Source organism: Pelophylax lessonae (assembly GCF_965119305.1).
Source record: "Pelophylax lessonae genome assembly, chromosome: 4".
NCBI lineage: Eukaryota > Metazoa > Chordata > Amphibia > Anura > Ranidae > Pelophylax > Pelophylax lessonae.
In genome coordinates, this window is record NC_138771.1 from 547,696,537 (window position 1) to 547,717,523 (window position 20,987).

The 20,987-nt window shown below is 47.0% G+C and overlaps 1 protein-coding gene across 2 annotated transcripts in view; it reads right to left on the reverse strand.

Annotated features, from left to right (window-relative positions):
• KANSL3 (KAT8 regulatory NSL complex subunit 3) overlaps positions 1–20,987 on the reverse strand; it is a 202,539-nt gene that overhangs the window by 45,961 nt on the left and 135,591 nt on the right. For both annotated transcript variants that reach the window (XM_082256923.1, XM_082256924.1), the window contains exon 18: positions 6,898–7,046. In XM_082256923.1, the coding sequence (XP_082113049.1) occupies positions 6,898–7,046 (149 nt within the window). The remainder of the gene's footprint in view (positions 1–6,897; positions 7,047–20,987) is intronic.

Genomic DNA, 20,987 nt, shown 5'->3' on the forward strand with positions numbered 1-20,987 from the left:
GGCCCAAGCGACAGTCATAAGGTGCAGGCGGACTGGTATGGATGGCACAGACAGTCAGATGCACAAAATGCAGCATAGCAATCTTTTAGGCCCAAGCAACAGTCATGAGGTGCAGGCAGACTGGTATGGATGGCACAGATCTGATGGTGCACAAATGCGGCACTTACTTTTGGGAGAAAGAACAGTGGTGCTCCTGCTTGCCCAAATAAAACTGTTCAGGTGGCAGTGAGTCATGAAGGTGCAGCTGGAAAAAATGCGGCGCTTACTATTCTTAGGCCGAACCTAACAGTCCCATGAGGCAGAAAAGAGTTCTCACAGAAACTAAGGCGACTCAGGATTGGATGCTTAATTATTTATTTACATTTATTTTTAACATTCCCGTAGGTACAGTAGGTGCTCGCAGTTTGCCCTACGGTCGGTCACTGGCCAGCAGCAGCCGAGGAAATGATCGTGCACCAATGACAGGCAGCGGGGAGGGCCGGGCCGCGGTTTGCCTGTATGTGGCCAGCAGCAGCAAACCAATCACAGGCAGCGGAAGCGTCACTGGAGAGCGGGCCGGCCGCATGAACGTGATGACGCGGGGGTGCGGTAACTGAAACGGTTACCGCCCCCTTCCGCGTCATCATCACGTTCATGCGGCCCGCCCTCCAGTGACGCTTCCGCCGCCTGTGATTGGTTTGCTGCTGCTGGCCAGTCACACCCAGGCAAACCGCGGCCCGGCCCTCCCCGCTGCCAGCGATTGGTGCTTGGTGTATGATCTACTCCTCGGCTGCTGCGGACCCGGAAATGTGCACAAGCATAAAATAAAATAATTATACATTAATTTGCAATAAAAAAGTTTTAAGCATTCGCTCCCCCCGCCGCTGCCTGCCGCTTCCTCCCGCTCCTCCCCAGATTTCCATGACTTTTCCAAAACATTTGTAAAATCGTACTTTTCCATGACCTTTCTAGGCCTGGAAAGTGTCATCTCAGAATTCCATAACTTTTCCAGGTTTTTAATGACCGTACGAACCCTGATCAATGCAATCCTGCATGAAGAGAGTGTTTAAATCAATGTCGTGCACCACAGTGTACCTCCCACTCTGGCCCCTTACCTCAATGATTAGACCTATGCAAAGGTAAGGTCTAAAAACATTAGTCCCAATAATGGGTGTATATCCACAGATGTCTTCAGCCCCCACTGATATGGTATGTACAATCTCTTAAAATGGCGAGACTCCCATCAACACAAACACATGTAAAGAATGGGGAGACCATCATGGTGCAGTACCAAAAGCATCATAATTTATTTTAAAAAGTTGAAATACTCACAAAGATAGTGCACTACGGACATCCAGAGCACTTGATGGTAAACATGCAGCAGCAATACTAAAACTGAAGGTCTCCTTGAGGATGAGTGTCCCTGGATAGATGCTAGAGTTGGCAGACAAATGGCTGCAATGACATCACGTGGCTCCGTCTATTGACGCGTTTCATCACTGAATCCTTATTGCACATTAAGGACACTCATGGTGGATTTTGAACTTTAACATTTAATTATATATTTTACAATTGTTTTAGGATGATTTGTTTTTTCAGTATGTTTTATTATTTACAGTATATATATATATATCACGCTTTAAGTTATATATTTTTATGAGAGGTATATCATTATTATTGTGCACACAGATTGATTTATTTATTTTATTGTTAGCACACATGTGGTTGTGCTGCATTTTAGTTCAAGGCTTGTCGCAAGCAGCGCGGAGTAACAAGGAGAGTTTAGGGAGTGTGTCCCGTACTGTACTCCAATATATGGAATTTACAGCTAAGTCAAAATTCCTCTTCTCTTATTCAGACAGTGCAGGACACAGGCAACTTGTTCATATTCCATGGGATGTCCCAAAGCAATGAAAACCAGGGTGGGCAAGAACTGTGCCAACAAGCTCTAAAACAACATGGATGAACGATACAGGTTTAAAGTGCTGCTGTAAGAACCTCACAGATGAAAGCTGAATCAGCAGATGAAACATGCACCCAGTAAAACATTGAAACGGTATTACCAGAAGACGAGGCCACAGCCTTACGGGGTTGGGAGACAGAGGCTTGGTGCCTAAAAAATGGATTTTTGTAAGATCTTACCGTAAAATCCTTTTCTCTTAAGCTCATTGACAGACGTAGTCTTCTTGATTCTCAAGAGCTGGGTTATGTTGTCTCCGCAGGAGTAGGACTAGGCAGAAAGACAAAACGTTCTGGCTCCACCTTAGGGGCAGTCCCTGAGGGTATATCCTCCCTCTCTCTGCTACAGGGAATCAGTTCTGTTCTAAAGCAGTAACAGAGAATTTAACCCAACCCAACTCAATGATAGAGGGGCGGGTACTACGTCTGTCAATGAGCTTAAGAGAAAAGGATTTTACGGTAAGATCTTACAAAAATCCATTTTTCTCTATCGCTCATTGACAGACGTAGTCTTCTTGATTCTCAAGAGCTGGGACATCCAGAAGCAGTGCCACAAATGAGGGGTGGGATTGACAAAAATCAAATCCAATCTAGAAGGCCCAACCGGTGCCAAACTAGAAGTTTTAAAGGCTCATTATAAACAAAGAATGAGACTCAAAAGAAAAATTTCCAACGGAAATAAACCCTCGAGGCAGACCACTGGTCTCCTCAAATGGCGGCCTGCAAAACCTTGCGGCCAAACACGGCATCAGATGATGCCATTATATCAACTTTATAATGTTTTGTAAAGGTATGCACCGACGACCAGGTAGCCGCCTTGCACACCTGGACCACTGACGCCTGATGGCGAAAGGCCTATGACGCACTAAGCGCCCGAGTGGAGTGCGCCTTAACAGGGAACGGGGGCTCCCGACCCTTAATAGAATAAGCCTGTACTACCGTCTGTCTGATCCATCTGGAAATGGTCGCGGCAGATGCAGGCAACCCCTTTTTGGGTCCATCCGGGATCACAAAAAGTGAATCCGTCTTGCGAAACGAGTCTGTCGTTTTCAAGTATACCCTGATCGCCCGGACCACATCCAAGGAGTGTAAAGCAAACTCCCGAGGATGACTGGGCTTAGGACACAGGGAAGGTAACACAATTTCTTCATTCAGATGAAATTCTGAAACCACTTTTGGTAGGAAGGATGGATTCGGACGAAGAACCACCTTATCTCTATGAACCACCAGATATGGTGAACGACAAGATAATGCGGCCAGTTCTGACACCCTGCGTGCAGAAGTAATAGCCACCAAGAAGGCCACCTTCTGGGACAACGTAGGTAGAGGAATCTCCCTAATATCTTCAATGGGAGGTTTCTGAAGAACCGACAACACTAAATTAAGATCCCAGGGTGGTAACGGCGCGCGTACTGGCGGAGCCAGATGTCGCACCCCCTGGATGAAATTCCGCACCAAGGAATGAGTAGCCAAAGGCTTCTGAAAGAAGATAGCTAATGCTGAGACCTGACCCTTGATAGTACTCAAGGCCAGTTTCTGCTCAACCCCTTGTTGCAGAAAAGCCAATATTCGACTAATCGAATAAGACCGAGGACGGAACCCCAAAGGTTCACACCATGTAATGTAGGACTTCCATGTGCGATGATAAATCTTTCTGGAAGTCGCTTTCCTTGCTTCAACTAGAGTAGGAATAACTGAAGCTGACAAACCCTTGTCCTTCAGCACCTGGGTCTCAATAGCCAGGCCGTTAAAGCCAGCGATCGTAAAGCAGGATGGAAGATCGGTCCCTGAGACAGTAGATCCTCCCTGAGAGGAAGTCTCCACGGGACGTCCGCCACCAGTCTGACCATGTCGGCGTACCAAGCTCGACGAGGCCAGTCCGGAGCTACCAGGATTACTGGCATTCCTTCCTCCTCTATCCTGCGAAGAAGTCTTGGCAGTAACGCGAGAGGAGGGAAGGCATATATTAGCTGGTATTGCCCCCACGGGGCGATCAGTGCGTCTGCGGTTTCTGCTAGAGGATCGCGGGAGCGAGCCACGAATCTCTGAACTTTCCTGTTGAATCGTGATGCCAACAGATCCACATCCGGGGTGCCCCACCGTAGGCACAACTGGTGGAAAACATCTGGATGGAGGGACCATTCCCCCTGATCCAGGGTCTGACGGCTGAGATAATCTGCCTGCCAATTCTCCACCCCCGGAATGAACACCGCAGAGATTGCTGGAACAAATCGTTCCGCCCAGCGAAGAATACAAGCCACTTCTTTGGCCGCTCGGACACTCTTGGTGCCCCCCTGGTGATTGACATAAGCCACGGCCGTGGCATTGTCCGACTGGATCCGAACCGGGCTGCCCTGGAGCTGCTCGGTCCAGTGAATCAGACAAAGTCTGATCGCTCTCAGTTCCAATACATTTATCGGTAACCTGGATTCTTCCGGGGACCAAAGTCCCTGGACAGATAACTGACCGAGAATTCCTCCCCATCCGGATAGACTGGCATCCGTGGTCACTATCGTCCAATATATTGGCAGAAATGACTTTCCCTGGCTGAGCATCGGAGACCGAAGCCACCAGACCAGAGCTGAGACTGATGCTCGCGCCAATAATGGAGTGGCGTCTAACGCCGCATCACACACAAACTGTAACCCCTGTATCATTTGTTCCAACAAATCTGATACCGCCTGAGGGACCTCTTCTAAGTCCCGGCGTAACCACTTGGTCCATTCAGTTACAGCCTGCGAAACCAGACCAATAGCTATTATAGGTCTGAAAGCTGATCCAATCAAGGAAAACATGGTGCGAGACATAGCTTCTATCTTGCGATCCACTGGATCTTTAAAAGACGGAGCGTCTTCTAAAGGAATAACCGTGGCTTTATTCAATCTAGCAATTGGTGAATCCACCACAGGTGGTTCAGTCCATTTCTTAATAAGGGTTTCCTCAAATGGATAACGCCTGTCAATGCGTTTAGAAATAGTAAAAGTGCGTTTTGGCAGACGCCATTCTTCTTCGATTGGATTGCCAAAACATTTGGGCAATGGAAAAACCTTCGCCACTTTGATGCGTTTTTTAGTCCCAAAAGGGATTTCAGTTTCAGCTATTTCCGATGGAATACCCTGTAACCTTAAGGTCTCTTGAACAGATACAATGAGTGCGTTTACCAACGCTTCCTCTCGGGCTATGGCGGATGCCGAAACATCCTCCTCACTGTCTGAAGAGACAGGACCTGAGACACCAATCCCAGATGAAGTACCTGCAACTGCAGAAATAGGCTCAGAGTCTGAATCCGAGGTTTCAGATAATAAGAGGTTAGGCGGGGGTCGCTTTCTTGCGCCCTGTCCCTGACAAGCCACTTCCACCCGGGACACAAAAGTTTCCATAATAACTGACAATGATTCAATTGTCAATGGGGTGCTGGAGGATCCCGCAGACCCCTCGAGGGGATCCGGAGGAGATACATGAGTGGCAGGGTCCATGTTAATACAGGACACCTTTGCCAGCAAAACAAAAAAACTTTTTTTTTTTTTTTTTTTTTTGTGTGTCTCCCCCTAGCGCAATAGCGCCCCTCAGAGTACCTGCTTCTCGATCCCACAGAGAGAGAGAGGGACCCCCAAGGCTCACCAACCGATGCAGTGCAGTTTCCAACCAACTGCAGTCAGCGTCTGTCTTACACAGACTGGAAGGAGCTGTTTGCTTTTTCCCGGGTAGAAGGCGTGGCTCCGCCCCCTGTGTACACCTTCCGGCGTTCCCAGCTCTCCACGAGGTAGCTGGGCTCACAAAACATGGCCGCCCCCATAGAAGAGACATAAGACTCCAAAAACATGGCGGCCGGCGTGACCTGAGGACATACATGCATTCGGTCTATGGCAAAATGGCGGCGGACCGCCAAAATCGTTTTCCCAGCACATCCACCTGCATCTCTGCTAAGAGGCGATATATGGATCTACAGAAGATACACTACACATAAGGTAGGATTATACCTCCTATGTCTGCTGTAATGTTACAGTCTGCTGGGTAGAGTGTTAGCTCTTAAACCAAGTCCACTTCCCACAAACACATGCTGTATTACAAGGGGGACTTGTAAGTATCAGATATATACTGACCATATATGGAGGGGCCCAAAATACATACTGCCTCATAACGAGGAAAAAAGGGAACGTTTACTCACCATACCGAACCGACAGACACCCTCTCTTCACAATACCCTCTCCACCGGGGTGGGGGTTTGTGGACCACTCCGGACGCCTCGACTCTCTGGTACCTGGCGTCCAAGCGAGACTTTTAACTCGCAAGGTCAGTCCCTCCACTGGGACTCCGTCGAGGCCGACCCAGCGCGGAGCTCTGGTCTGCACGCGCTCGTAGGCAGAAACCGGGGTGACCACTGGATCTCAACATCCAGCCCGTCGCCCGGCCCCGCATACTTACTTGAATATGTCGCGGCCGACCAAGCGCAATGCCATGGTCTGCGCGCGCTCGTAGGCCGGCTGGGGTGACCACAAGTGTCGCCCAGTCCGGCATTTTTGCTTGAAGATCTCACAGGAAAAAAACACTGGAGAAAACTACCTAAAAAATGTCTTTTTCTTAAAGAAAAAACGTCTTGCCAGGACCAAAAGATCCCAGCAAGGAACTTAGGTCCTTACTCCTGACTAGACAGAAAAAAACTGATTCCCTGTAGCAGAGAGAGGGAGGATATACCCTCAGGGACTGCCCCTAAGGTGGAGCCAGAACGTTTTGTCTTTCTGCCTAGTCCTACTCCTGCGGAGACAACATAACCCAGCTCTTGAGAATCAAGAAGACTACGTCTGTCAATGAGCGATAGAGAAATTTTGTTTACAATCAACTATTAGTTAAATTGATTTCCTTTTGCACCTCCTTTTTTAGGAATGGGAAAATTCCCCTTCATGATATTAGCTGCCTGATACTTCACAGATAAATTATTATGAGTTAAACCAGTTTTACCTGACAGGGTACCAGTCTGTTGGTTCTGCACTCCAGGAGAAATGCTGGATACCAGCCGACTCTGGATAGAGTGGAAAGCACTAGGGGTTGATGCGCTGGGGATCAGACCTGAAACAGCGGAGCTTGATGAGGCATTTTCAGAAGCTAGTCTGTGAACATAATTATAGCATTTTATTAAAGAAAGAAAAAAATATACTTGTTGAAAGGGTTTAACAAAACAGCTAGCAAAGACAAAACCTTTACTAAAAAAAGCTTAAACAATATCTGCGGGCATGATCCAGAAGCAGCAAATAGGCACAGACACTAACCGCATGACATTCCTTTTGCTGCATTTTTGTTACAAGATGGCTTGAAGCAGAGAATACTTAAAAAGTGAAACAAGTTGAATGAGTTATTCACAGATAACCATATTCTAAACCTCATGATTAAGCTTGTGAAATATTTTCTGATGATTGATTGGTGAAGGAAATCTAAAATAGCCTATAAAACAAAATTTACATTTGGAGAATAGTATTGTCACTCCTACACATACTATAAGTATTTTATGATGTAAGCAACATCAATCACTCAAATTATGGAAATGCCTATAATTTACCTTAGGGCAGGAGAACATTGTCTTAGCGACTTAAAATGTATCCAGATCATGAATTTGTGTCAGTGCTGGAGGTTCTTTATTTCTGTATATAGGTACACTGCTTTCACGAACCATAAGAAACACACGGCTGACTTTAAAAAGGAAAACTGAAAAGCTACACTGGCTTGAATCCCTAACCTGGACAGAAAACTCAGTGGGCATCTCAGTGTCAGTAGCAGTATCACAGCATTTTAACTGCTTTACGACCGCCCACCGCAGTTGTACTGCGGCAGGCAGCCGCTCCTGCGCGAACTGCTGTAACTATAGGTCGGTCGCGAGCAGGAGGCGAGCTCCCGCCCCCGCTCGTCAGCGGGGAAGCCGATGCAGCGGGCAGGCAGCTCCGATTGCCGCCTGACACCCGAGGTCGTTCCCCGCTGAGAGAGAAGAATGGTAATGGTCAGCTGTTGTAAAACACAGCTGACCGCTTTTCTTCCAGGAATGATTATAGAGCCCCTGTGATCCTTCTATATAGGAACACAGGTCTCTATGGTCATTTCACAAGCCACCCCCCCCACAGTTAGAATCATTCCCCTAGGCTCACATCTAACCCCTTGATCACCCACAATGTTAACCCCTTCCCTGTGTCATTACTACAGTAACAGTGCATATTTGTAGCACTGATTACTGTAGTAATGTCACTGGTCCCCCCAAAAGTGTCAAAAATGTCAGTCAGGGGTCCGATCTGTCCGCCGCAATGTTGAAGTCCCGCAAAAAATCTCAGATCGCCCGACATTACTAGTAAAAAAAAAAAAATGACAAATCTTTCCCCGTAGTTAGTAGACGCAATAACTTTTGCACAAACCAATCAAAATATGCTTTTTTACCAAAAATATGTAGCAGAAAACAAATTGGCCTAAAATGTTAAAAAATTTTGATTTTTACATTTTTTTCTTTGGGAATGTTATGTAGCAGAATGTGAAAAAATAGAATTTTTGTAAGAATTTACCATAAAATTATTTTCTCTGACAGTCGCAGCCCTTCCACATGTTCTTCACTATTGGGTAATGGCGCCCTCTGCAGGAGCAGGCTAGGTAGTGAAAACTTGATAAAAAAGCTTAAATAGGACACACCTTTTAGGGGCTGTCCCTCTCGACGTTACCCTCAGACACACAGTGCTGCTAATCCGTTTCGTAGCAAGCAGTACAGGAAGACAACCAATCCCCAAAATAGAGGGGCGGGGGGCTGCGACTGTCAGAGAAAATAATTTTACGGTAAGATCTTACAAAAATTCTATTTTCTCTTACATCCTCTGACAGTCGCAGCCCTTCCATATGTTCTTCACTATTGGGAAGTCCCAAAGAAGTGCAGGTGTGAGGGGTGGGAAAAGACGCAACCAACAGAACGGTAACGTGCCAACAAGGCCAGAAAAAAAAAACATGGCCAACAGGGCAACAAAAGCTCAACCAACAGGAGCTAACCCCAGAACAACAAATTTACCCCAAGAAGAGAAAAACTTGACTCTTCAACAAACCACAGCACTCAAAACTCTGCGGCCAAAGGAAGCATCTGAGGATGCCGTCATGTCAATCTTGTAGAATTTTGTGAAAGTGAGCACAGACGACCTGGTCGCCGCTTTGCACACTTGAGCCACAGAAGCCTGATGGCGAAAAGCCTAAGAGGCACTCACGGCTCTAGTGGAATGTGCCCTCACAGGGAAAGGAGGCACCTGCCCCTTTAGTGAATAGGCCCAAACAATAGTCTGATCCATTTGGAAATGGTAGCAGTGGAAACAGGGAATCAGACTTCCTAAAAGACTCCGTGGCAGACAGGTAAACCCTGACCGCCTGAACTACAGCCAACGAATGCAAGGCAAATTCCTTGGGATGCTTAGGCTTCGCACATAGCGAAGGCAAAACAATATCTTCATTGAGGTGGAAAGCAGACACCACCTTAGGAAGAAAATACGGATTGGGTCGCAGGACCACTTTATCCCTATGAACAACCAGACAATGCAAACGGCAAGAGCCACCAATTAAGACACTCTGCAAGCAGAGGTGATAGCCACCAGAAAGACCACTTTCTGGGACAACACAGGCAGAGCTATTTCTCTGATGTTCTCAAAGGGAGGCCGTTGCAAAACAGACAAAACCAAACTCAGGTCCCACGGAGGCAAAGGAGCCCTCTGCGGGGGAGCCAGATGACGCACCCCTTGAATAAAGGTGCGAATCAGGGAATTCTTTGCCAAGGGACGCTGGAAGAGAATGGCTAAGGCCGCCAACTGACCCTTGATCGTGCCCAGCGCCAAACGCTGTTCCACACCTTCCTGCAGGAAGGCCAAAACCCTCGCCACCGAAAAGGAGCGAGGATGAAACCCTTGCGACTCACACCTGGCAATATACGCCTTCCAGGTACAATGGTAAATCTTCCTGGAGGTAGCCTTTCGAGCTCTCAGCAAGGTAGGAATGACAGCATCAGAGAGACCTCTGTCTCTCAACACCTAGCTTTCAACCGCCACAATGTTAAAGCCAGAGACCGTAAAGGAGGATGGAAGATCGGCCCTTGAGACAGAAGATCTTCTCTCAGAGGCAGCCGCCAGGGAGGCTCGACGACCATCTGCACGAGGCCTGCGTACCAAGACCGACGAGGCCAGTCTGAGGCCCCCAGAATTACCTGCACATGTTCCAACGCCAACCTGCGGAGGAACCTGGACAACAGCTGAATCGGGGAAAGACATAAATCAGCCGATACCGGTGCCAAGGCACCACCAATGCGTCTGTGGCGCCTGCCAGAGGATCTCGGGCATTGGCCACGAACCTTTCCACCTTTTGTTGAGGCGTGATGCAAACAGATCCAAGTCCGGCGTCCCCCACCAGGCACACAGAAGACGAAACACCTCCGGATGCAGGGACCATTCACCCTGATCCAAGGACTGAGGACTCAGATAGTCCGCCTGCCAATTCTCCACTCCAGGAATGTGAACAGCGGAGATAGCTGGAACGTGTGCCTCTGCTCAGGTTAGAATCTCGGCCACTTCGTTGGCCGCCCGGGCACTCCTGGTGCTCTCCTGGTGTTTGATGTAAGCCACCGCTGTGGCATTGTCCGTTTGAACTCGAACCGGGCGACCGTGCAACCGAGGCGCCCAATGGAGCAGGCAAAGTTTGATCGCCCTGAGCGCCAGGACATTTATTGGCAAAGAGGATTCCTCCGCCGACCATGTCCCCTGGGCACACAGGGTGTGCAGTAATGCACCCCAGCCTGTCAGGCTGGCATCTGTGATGATTACTGCCCACAACAGGGGCAGAAAGGACCTGCCCTGGCTCGGAGCGGGTGACAGGAACCACCATGAAACGGCTCAAACATATCAACCTGTCCAGGGACTGTGGATCCTTGTTCCATCTGGCAAGGATCTCTGCTAGCAGAGTCCTTGTGTGAAACTAAGCAAACAGGATTTCCTCGAAGGCCGAAACCATCAGCCCCAAGGACCTCATGCAGGCCCACAGGGAGGAGAGACCGTTGTCTCTGAGAGACCTGATCTCGCCCTGCAAGGTCTGAAGTTTTTCCTCTGGGAGAAAAACATTTGCATGAGCGGAGTCCAAAACCATACCCAGGTAATTCAGACGGACTGACGGGGTGGGGTCAGTGCCGACTTCTGGAAGTTGATGGTCCAATCGGAACTCCTGGAGCGTCTGAACTGTGACTGTCAGATCGCCCAACAGAGTGGCACACGAGCTCACCCTTAACAAGAGGTCGTCCAGATAACCGAGGACCGAAATCCCCCTCTTGCGCAGCAGAGCCAGCACTGGGGCCAAAACCTTGGTAAAGACCCTGGGGGCCGAGGTTAGACCAAAGGGTAATGCCACAAATTGAAAGTGGTCCTCTGCCACTGCGAAGCGGATATACTGCTGATGACCCTCGTAGACAGGGATGTGCAGATACGCATCCTTTAAGTCGATGGAGGCCAGAAAATCCCACTGACTCAAAGACACCCCCACCGACTGGATGGATTCCATCCAGAAATTTTGCACCCACACAAAGCGGTTCAGAGACTTGAGGTCCAGAATCGGATGCACTTTGCCCTCTTTCCTTGGCACCGCGAAGGAACCGGTACAATAACTCCTTGAGCAAGAAGATCTTGCACCAGCCCCTTGAGTTCCCTTAAACGATCGGGAGACAGAAGGAGATTTGATGGAAAAATCCTGTCTGCGGGGCGAGATCGAAATTCGGTCTTGTACCCTGAATGAATCAGTTTGTGAATCCATTTGTCCTGAATTTGAGACAACCAGGGTTCCTGAAAGTAACGCAGACGTCCCCCCACTACTGAACTGGATGAGGGCGTCCCTTCAGGCGGAGGAAGACTGGGCCGCAGCACCGGACTGACCGGCCTTGGGCTTACCAGACCAGGGCTTCTTGTTATCGCCGGAGGCCTTGAAGGATTTACCATTGTCCTGCGCCCCTGAGGCACGAAAAGGCCCCCAATGAGCCTTGAAGGAAGGACCCCGCCGCGCGCGGGGTGTTTTACCCTTTGCAGATTGGGGCAGAAGGGTAGTCAACCCCTGTGAGACCCTTGACAATCTCATCCAAGGAATTCCCAAAGTCTTTCCCCCAAATAAGGGATATCAGATAGTCTTTTTTGAGGAATGGTCAGCCGACCAGCTCTTCAACCACACCCTGCGGCGGAGTGCGATCCCCACCGCAGACAACCTAGCAACCAGAGGAGCCTCGTCCAGGGCCGCATCACACAGGTACACAATGGCATGGGCCATTTGGTCTACCAGGTCAATGAGAGTCGGAGGGACCGACTCAGCCACCAAATTGCGTTTAAGTACCTTGATCCATTCCGTAACCGTCTGAGAAACCAGCACGGAAGCGAACACAGGCTTGAGGAGCGAGCCCGCCACCTGATATGTGGCAGGAAAGTGACTCCACGCGCCTATCCATCGGGTCTCTAAACACCGGGGAGTCCTCCACGGGTGCCACCGTGGATTTATTCAACCTGGACACAGTGTAGTCCACCCTAGGTGACATCGTCCAGCGATAGTTAACGGGGTCTGCGAAGGGGTAGCGGCGTTGAAACCATCAGTACGTGCTTAACGCGTCGCCACTGTTCGTCCATGATATTGTGAAACTCCTCGGGACAGGAGAAAACCTGACCCGACTTCTGTGCTTTGCGGGACCCGAAGGAAACCCGCTTACCTGACTGGGTGGGCTCATCAGTAATATTCAAAGTCTCCCTGACGGAGCGAATAAGTGCTTCAACTAAAGCGCGTTCCCGTGCTGCAGCGGATGAGGACTCATCCTCCTCACCGTCTGAGCGTGAGGACTGGGAACCCCCAGGGAGGGCATTGTCCGTGGCAACCATATCAGGCTCTGAATCAGACGACAGAGGGCATTGGCCGTTTTTGAACATTACCTTGCGACATCATAAGATCAACTTTGGACACCAAAGTTTCAATGGCTGCAGTTAAAGAAGCTAGAGCAGGTGCGCCGGATGTCTCGGAAGCACACACAAGATCAGTGGGGAAATTGTTATCCTGGGACTCCATTTTGGCAGAATTACAAAAAATGGAACACTGGCCCTTTAAATTCGCGAATTTTGTGGTCTTCACCGCAAACCCGCACTGCCGCCGGAGTCCCCCTTTAGAATGCTAGATATACTGAAATAGCACTGTTGCTAAGGATAATGCCCAAAGTATTAAGGAAAAAAGCCCCCACAGTGTCAGAGAGAAAGTGAAACAAACCGCTCTGCTGCAGGAAAAGGAAGATGGCAGGAGGAAGTGACTTAATCCACTTGAGGCTGAACAGCGCCCTGAGCCACACAAACATGGATGCCATAGAAGTATATGGGGAAAAAAAATCACAGGGAAAATGACCGCCGCCCTTACTAGGCGGCCACCCACATCAAAGATGGTTCCGGCGGCAAAGCACGTTAGCAAAAATGGCTGCTGCCCTTACAGTGAGTCAGCCAGGCTTGCCCTCACCCAAAATGGCGTTTGAAAAAACGGCGCTGACAGTCAGTAGCACAGGACCCTGGCCACCGCGGGAATCCACAAGGAAGCCCCCACCCCCCCCCAGGACAAGGTAATCGCCCCCACACCCCTCACGCAGCGGGTGCCGTTAGGGCGCCCCCAGAAGGAGCAGGGACCATCCAGGGGGGACACCACAGAGATGGCATGTTTTGACATCCCTATGGAGTGGGCCCACATAACCCCTACAGATGACTATCCCAGGGACACGGGGGGCAGCATCACTCACCATACCATGGACCGCGGGCTCTGCTCCGATACGGGTCACCTCCCACCCTGAATTGGGGTGCCATCAGCCAAGAGGGGATGCTGTAACACAGGGCGTTCCAGAGTTGAAGCGTCCCGGCAAAGAAAACTTCTCCGCAGGCTCGTCCCCATCCGTCGGGGCACCGTTGTGGTGAGGCCTGGGCGGACCACAACCTGCGCACGCTCGCTGGCCAGGCTGGGACACCATAAGGATCTAGATTTTCCAGTGTGAGGCCCAGCCTGGCTGTCGCTTGTAGTTCTACAGGAGGATCCCCCTGAAAGAAAAATAAAAACTGAGACAGGAGTCCCAGCAGGGTATCCTAGTCCTACGCCTAAGCTAGGCAGCAAGAAACTGATTAGCAGCACTGTGTGCCTGAGGGTAATGTCGAGAGGGACAGCCCCTAAAAGGTGTGTCTTGTTTAAGCTTTATCAAGTTTTCACTACCTAGCCTGCTCCTGCAGAGGGCGCCATTACCCAATAGTGAAGAACATATGGAAGGGCTGCGACTGTCAGAGGATGCAAGAGAAATATAGATTTTTTTTTTTCAGAATTGTCGTTCTTTTTTTTGGTTTATAGTGCAAAAAATAAAAATTGCACAGGTGATCAAATACCACCAAAAGAAAGCTCTATTTGTGGGAAAAAAAAGAACGTAAATTACGTTTGGTTACAGTGTTGCCCAACTGCGCAATTGTCAGTTAAAATCACGCAGTGCCAAGTTGAAAAAAGTGGCCTGGTCATTAAGGGGATAAATCCATGCGGTCTTAAAGTGGTTAAAGTGTTGGTTGTGTGAACGGTCTCTCAACATAGGAAGAAAACAGGCTGGCATCCTTTTTGTATTTGCCTGGAGTAGGGGTTTAGAGAGACCTAGACACTAGACTGGGTGGAAGGTGCAGCAGCAGGTAAAAACAAAATTGAGTGGGTCAAGCAGCAGGAAACAGCAAACAATTGGTGGAAATTGCAAAAGGGAGGACCAATAGTCTAAATGTGACAGGAGAGACTAGCTGGCAGGGATTACCACCAGCCTATGAGCAACATGCAGCACAGAGTACCACTAGACTGGCTGTCAACTGTAGCATGAAGGAGCAGCAGACTAGGTGCAATTTGTAATAGGATGGCCAAGGTTAAGAGAGATCTTCTAACCTTTTTTCCACAAGGACCTTAAAAACATGGACTTCAACAGGTACGGATGAGGTTTTGTTAAGGCAGGAAATTGTAGGGTCCATTACAAGTTTACAGGGAAGTTGAGGCATCATTAGTGAACTTGGTCTGGTAACCTTTGGCCGTGTCAGTGCAAGTTGCTTTAAAACAAAGTAAGTGTGTACTGCATCAATAAGGATTAAAATTGTATCCTTAAGCCTGGGGAAGATGTCAGCTTATTGGGAAAGCAGTCAGGACTAGCAGAACTTGACCTTGCAGGGGGGATGGACCTCCCACCCTATCGAGCCATTAGTTGAGCGCGAGCTGGCAAGGCTCCTGACCCATTTCTTTGTGATGATCCACCATCTGTTACGAAGTATATCCCCAAAATGGGTACTCACGGCCTGTACTGCATAGCAGAAAGAGTTAATCCTCTGTGGCCAGTCACTGTAGTAGCATAGAGCATTCAAGGATTGCTGTGCTGAAACCGAGCAATGCACGAAGGAGCAACCAGATTACGAATAAAGGAGGCTGGACAGGCACACTAATGGCTCAGAGACTGACAGTGTAACAGAAACGGCGCAAATTTAAAAAGGTAAAAAAAAAGCTGGCCATCCCTTTCACAGGCTGCAACTGAATATGTCACAGAACAGCACTCTATAGTTAATCTAGATGGGACCAGAGCCAACAGTTCCAAGTCCCATCCAAATCTTCACCCTACCTGTAGGCATACCCCTTAAGGTGACGTCAGGGACAGGATTCCACCAATCGGATGGACCAAAGCCCTAGACATATATAGAATCCTGTAGCCAACTCATCACATTGCACTACATTCCTAGGTGAGCGTCTAACACAGAATCCAGTGCCTAAAACAAGATTACACATCAGCTCTGTGTCTTCTACATGACAGGATCCAGGTACGGTCTCCCAAGGCTCAGCTGAGTCAAATAACTCAGAAAGGTGCACAACGAGAGTTCCAGTAGCTAACCAGCATCTGGGAAACTTGTAAGAAGTATCATGAAAAAGAAAAAAAATTGTTTTACTTCTCTGAGTAGAAAGATGATGTCTGTTCACCTAAGGACACAAAAAATCTAAAGATTGCTGGGAGTGGGAGAAATTACAGTCCTTAAAGCCTTTTTTGCAGTGTACAATCACCTGAAGGCAACTGCATAGCCCTCGGTATTAGACTGTGATCCTGTGTCCTGTAATGTACGATTAAAAAATCCCTCCAAAGCACTACAAATAGAAACAACTTTGATAAACAAATGGAGTTTTTAAACAACCAAAGCACAATACTTGTAGCATTTAGGTTTTCATAAATGAACGTTGGGCAAATTCTATTTCATAATACCAAACAATCAAAGACCATTGTTTAATATTTATTTAGTTGCGCCCAAGCTCCAGTGACATTTGTAAGCATTTTTACATAAAAGTAACTACTTTTCCCCATGTGCTAAGACAATAATGGAGACATTTTCCAACAGAAAATGGAAAACCTAACATTCCCCTCTCCCCCAAACTCCCGCTGTTTTCACACTATTTAGCAGCTAGGAGATTGCTATCACTTTTTTGGCTTGACCATGCACTTCCAACCCATTGCTTTTTAAAGTGCGCTGCAATCAAGCCAGATAAACAAAAAGCATTTCCCTGTTGGGCTGAAAGCAATATGGATCCAGGTAGTAGAAGATTTGGAGCTACTTGCCAACCCTGAAAGATTATTACTTTCAGTTTACCTGTAAAATGCTCTACTTAGAGTATATCATGGAACGCAGGTTTTCTTCCTATTCATGACTATTTGGGTTATTCTCCTACAGGTGGATGGACACAGGCCAATAAAAAGCAGGCTTCCCCGCCCAAGCATAATACCACCAGCAAAGGACAGCCTCGGTTTTGTAGTAATCAATGAGGAACCATGGAAGAGGGGAGGGGTCCCTTTGTCCTGTGAGGAGAACTGCAAGAAAAGGTTTTTTACAGGTAAACCAAAAATCCTAACTTTTTAAAAAAATCATACATCACAGGAAATCGTTTCTGACTGTCAGACTACTTGGGATGTCCCAAAGAAATTGAAAAAGGAAGGGGTGGGCAACACTGCAACAAACCCTAAAACAGAATAGGGAAAAACCCCACTGCAGAGCTGCCTACTGCACCTTCCACCCAAAAAAAGATATCCACATAGGCAAAAATGTCTACCTAATAAATGTAAAACTTATTACCTTAGGTAGCAGCATTACAAACTTAAACAGCTGAAGCTTGATGCTGAATTCCCCAGGAAGCACTGATACTCCTGGTAGAATAGGACTTGAAAAGAGAAGGTTGGACCTTATTCTAAATTACATAAACCTTAGAACTGAGTTACTGAATCCAATGACAAATAATGGATTGGGAAGCAGCCTGTCTCTTACAAGACCAAACAGAATCAGATTATCTAAACAAACCCGCAGCATTCAGGTAGGCCCGCACAATGTGGGACCACATCCAAGGAGTGAAGAAATTTCTCTTTAGGGTGTCTGGAATTCTGACAAAAAAGTAAGTAACACAGTGACCTGGTTCTGGTGAAAAGAAGACACCACCTTAGGCACAAAAAGATGGTTGAGGCCTCAATACTACCTTATCTCAGTGGAAGTCAAGATGTTCCTTACAAGAGAGTGGAGCAAGCCTTGAGACTTGACAAGCCAAAGTAATGACCATCAAAAAGACCACCTTGTAAGAAGCTCTAAAGAAATATCCTTAAAGTGTTCAAATGGAGCATGCTGTAAACCAGACAAAACCAGATTGTGATAAAGCAGGGGCATCAAAGACCAGACAAGTGAAACAATCTGCATGACCCCTGGTACAAACATTTCATAATGTCATTGTGGCATTATTGGAAAGCTAAGTTTATCAGCAAGGTCTGCTCCTCCACTGAATGTTCACTGTCCCTTCTGGTTGTCCAGAACACCTCCCAGACCGTCAGGCTGGCATTCACCGTCAAAAACCTTCCAAGTTATTGGAAGACATGTTTTCCTCCATCCAACATCGGAGTAGATATCCAACAGATGCACAGACAGATCCAGGGACTCTTGTACCAGGCTGAAGGAATATTCAGTTGTAACCCCCTGGAGTAGAAACGGCATACAGAATTGCATTGAAAGCAGATACCATCATTCCCCAGGACTCCCATGCATAAATGACCTTTGGAGAATTGTAGTCTGGAAGAGGCAGCCTAAAACAAAGCTCACCACACACGTTACAATCTGGTTGCACAAGATCCTTTAGAGCTACCAAAAACTCTGTAGTGCAAGGGCCCACAGGATTCAATACTACTCAGTAAGATTACAGGCTGTCCCAGATCTTCTGCAGCAAGGCCCAGTGATGTGGGTGACAAATCCAGGTAAAACCTGTCAGTTCTGTACACACATCAGGGGTGTGTACAGAACAGGCGGTCAATTATATAGGTAAATGCTTGATGCCGCTACCCCCATTCTCCCCCCCCCCCTTTCCGATATTTGGTAAGTACCTCTGATGAAGCTGGTATAACTGGTTAAACCAGTTAGACTACCCTACATTCCATCTTTTCATCTCTACCAGGGGGGAGAGCCTTTTTGACTAGGCAACATAGCTGTGGGTTTGGACCCTACTGACAGCATTCCACTGATAATATACTAAAGTGGAATATGTAACAGTGCTAGCTCCAACAATTCTATCACTAAATATAAACCATAAATCATATCATCCAGTTAGGATTATCAAAATAGATGTGTAAAAAAAGCATGTGCATCAAATTATAAAAAAAATAAATAAATATGTGCAACAATTTATTAATTACATAAATCATGTTTAAAAACCTTCCAAATTGAGCATATACAATAAATTCTTAAAAAACTTATACAAATGAGGATGAGGGGTACTTTCACTTTTAGGTCTGCTTTAAACAAAAAAGGACAGCGCTAACCATTTTCGGCATTATGCTGCTGCACAGCCTCTGTGGCTGTGTACAGAGATTAAAAGCGTATGGATAGGTACATCAATAGACAAGGGAGGCAGAAGGTTATCGGCACAGCAGATACACAGTTGAGACCAGAGGAGTTGGGAGGGTGTTGGGAAATTTTAAAAAGCTTTTAATGTAAAGGTGTAAAAAAAAAACCTTTAAAAGAAAGAATAATATTTATTATTTCACAAAATTCAGTGATAGCCCAGAGAAATACAAAATTAATATACCCAGAGCAACAGCTGCAAAGGTTTCATCACATTAAAAAAATACCCTTATGACAGACATTGAGAATAGCAGTTGAATTACCATTCTACATAAAAAAACTTGATTTTTGTCTTACCATAAAATTATTTTCTCTGATGTTTTATTGACTGACACAGCTCCATTTCTTCTTTGACCCTTGGGTTATGCTGCTCTCCATAGGAGTAGGACTAGGCAGAAACAAATTTGACTACGCCCCTAGGGCAGTTCTAGGTGGTATACTTCCCACTTCCTGCTATAGGACTTCAGTTTGTAACAAGCAGTGTCAGAAGAAAACCTAAACAACAACAACTCAACAGAGGGGTGGGTGCTGTGTCCGTCAATGAACATCAGAGAAAACTGGATTTTTGACTTTCCGTAAAATCCTTTTCTCTGAAGTTCATTGACAGATGTAGCTCCATATTCTTCTTGACCATTGGGTTATGCTGCCCCCTACAGGAGTAGGACACTAGGCAGGAAAAATCTTTACCACGCCTATGGGGCAGTCCCTGAAGGCATACACCCACACACTCTGCTATAGGATTCAGTTTTGTTGCAAGCAGTGTTTTGAAGAAAAAAAACCCCAGCCCACTAATAATTAGAGGGGCGAGTGCTGCGTCTGTCCATAATTTTCAGAGAAAAGGATTTTACGGTAAGTCAAAAATCCAGTTTTCTCTATCGTTCATTTACTTCCGTAAAACTAAGAGGGGTATATGCTAATGCCAGGAGCCTAGCTAATAAGATGGATGAGTTGGACATGTTAGTACATGAGGAGGACATAGACCTTGTGGGAATAACAGAAACTTGGTTCGACCCCTCACATGACTGGCTGGCAAATATCCAAGGGTATTCTGTGTACCGGAAGGACAGGGTAGGAAAAAGAGGGGGAGGGGTATGTCTCTATGTCAAGAACAATATAAAGGTGCTAGAAAGGAGTGACATTACGGATGGGATGAGCATGGATTTAGAATCTGTGTGGGTTGAACTCGATAGGGAAGAAGATAAGGGAAAAGTAGTTGTGGGGGTTTGCTATAGGCCACCTAACCAAGGGGAGGAGGTAGAGCTGGAATTTTTAGCACTAATAGGTAAAGCGGCAAAACTGGGATCAGTCATCATATTGGGGGACTTCAATTATCCCGACATTGACTGGGAAGAGGGGACTGCACACTCGCATAAGGCCCGTCTATTCACGGAAACCTTACAGGATAACTACATGTCACAGTTGGTGGATTCCCCTACTAGAGAGAATGCAATCCTGGATCTATTGATCACTAATGACCCAGACATAATCTCGGAGGTAGGAGTCCAGGACAATCTGGGCTCTAGCGATCACAGGATGATCACATTTAGTATAAATAACAATATAAAAAGGCAAGTGGGGAACATAAGAACCCTAAACTTCAGAAGGGCAGACTTTCCAAAATTGTACTCAATGATGGAAAGGGTAAACTGGGACCAAACCCTGGGATCCCTGACCACTGAGGAAAAATGGGAATGCTTTAGGAACATATTAAGCAAAGGCATCTTGCAGTGCATTCCTATGGGGAATAAATTTAGAAGAGACAAAGCCAAACCTGGCTGGCTAAACCGTAGCGTTAAAAAACTTATTAGGGGAAAAAAATTGGCCTTCAAGAAATATAAATCAGAGGGCACAGTATCGGCCTTCCAGCAATACAAGGAGGAAAATAAGAAGTGTAAACACGAAATCAAGATGGCTAAAATCAACTTTGAGAGACAAATAGCGGAGGATAGTAAAAAAAACCCAAAGAAATTCTTTAAATATATCAACAGCAAAAAAACTAGGGCAGAGCATATTGCACACATAATTAACGATGATGGGAGGATGGTTACAGAGGACACTGAAAAAGCAACCGTGCTGAATGCTTTTTTCTCGTCAGTC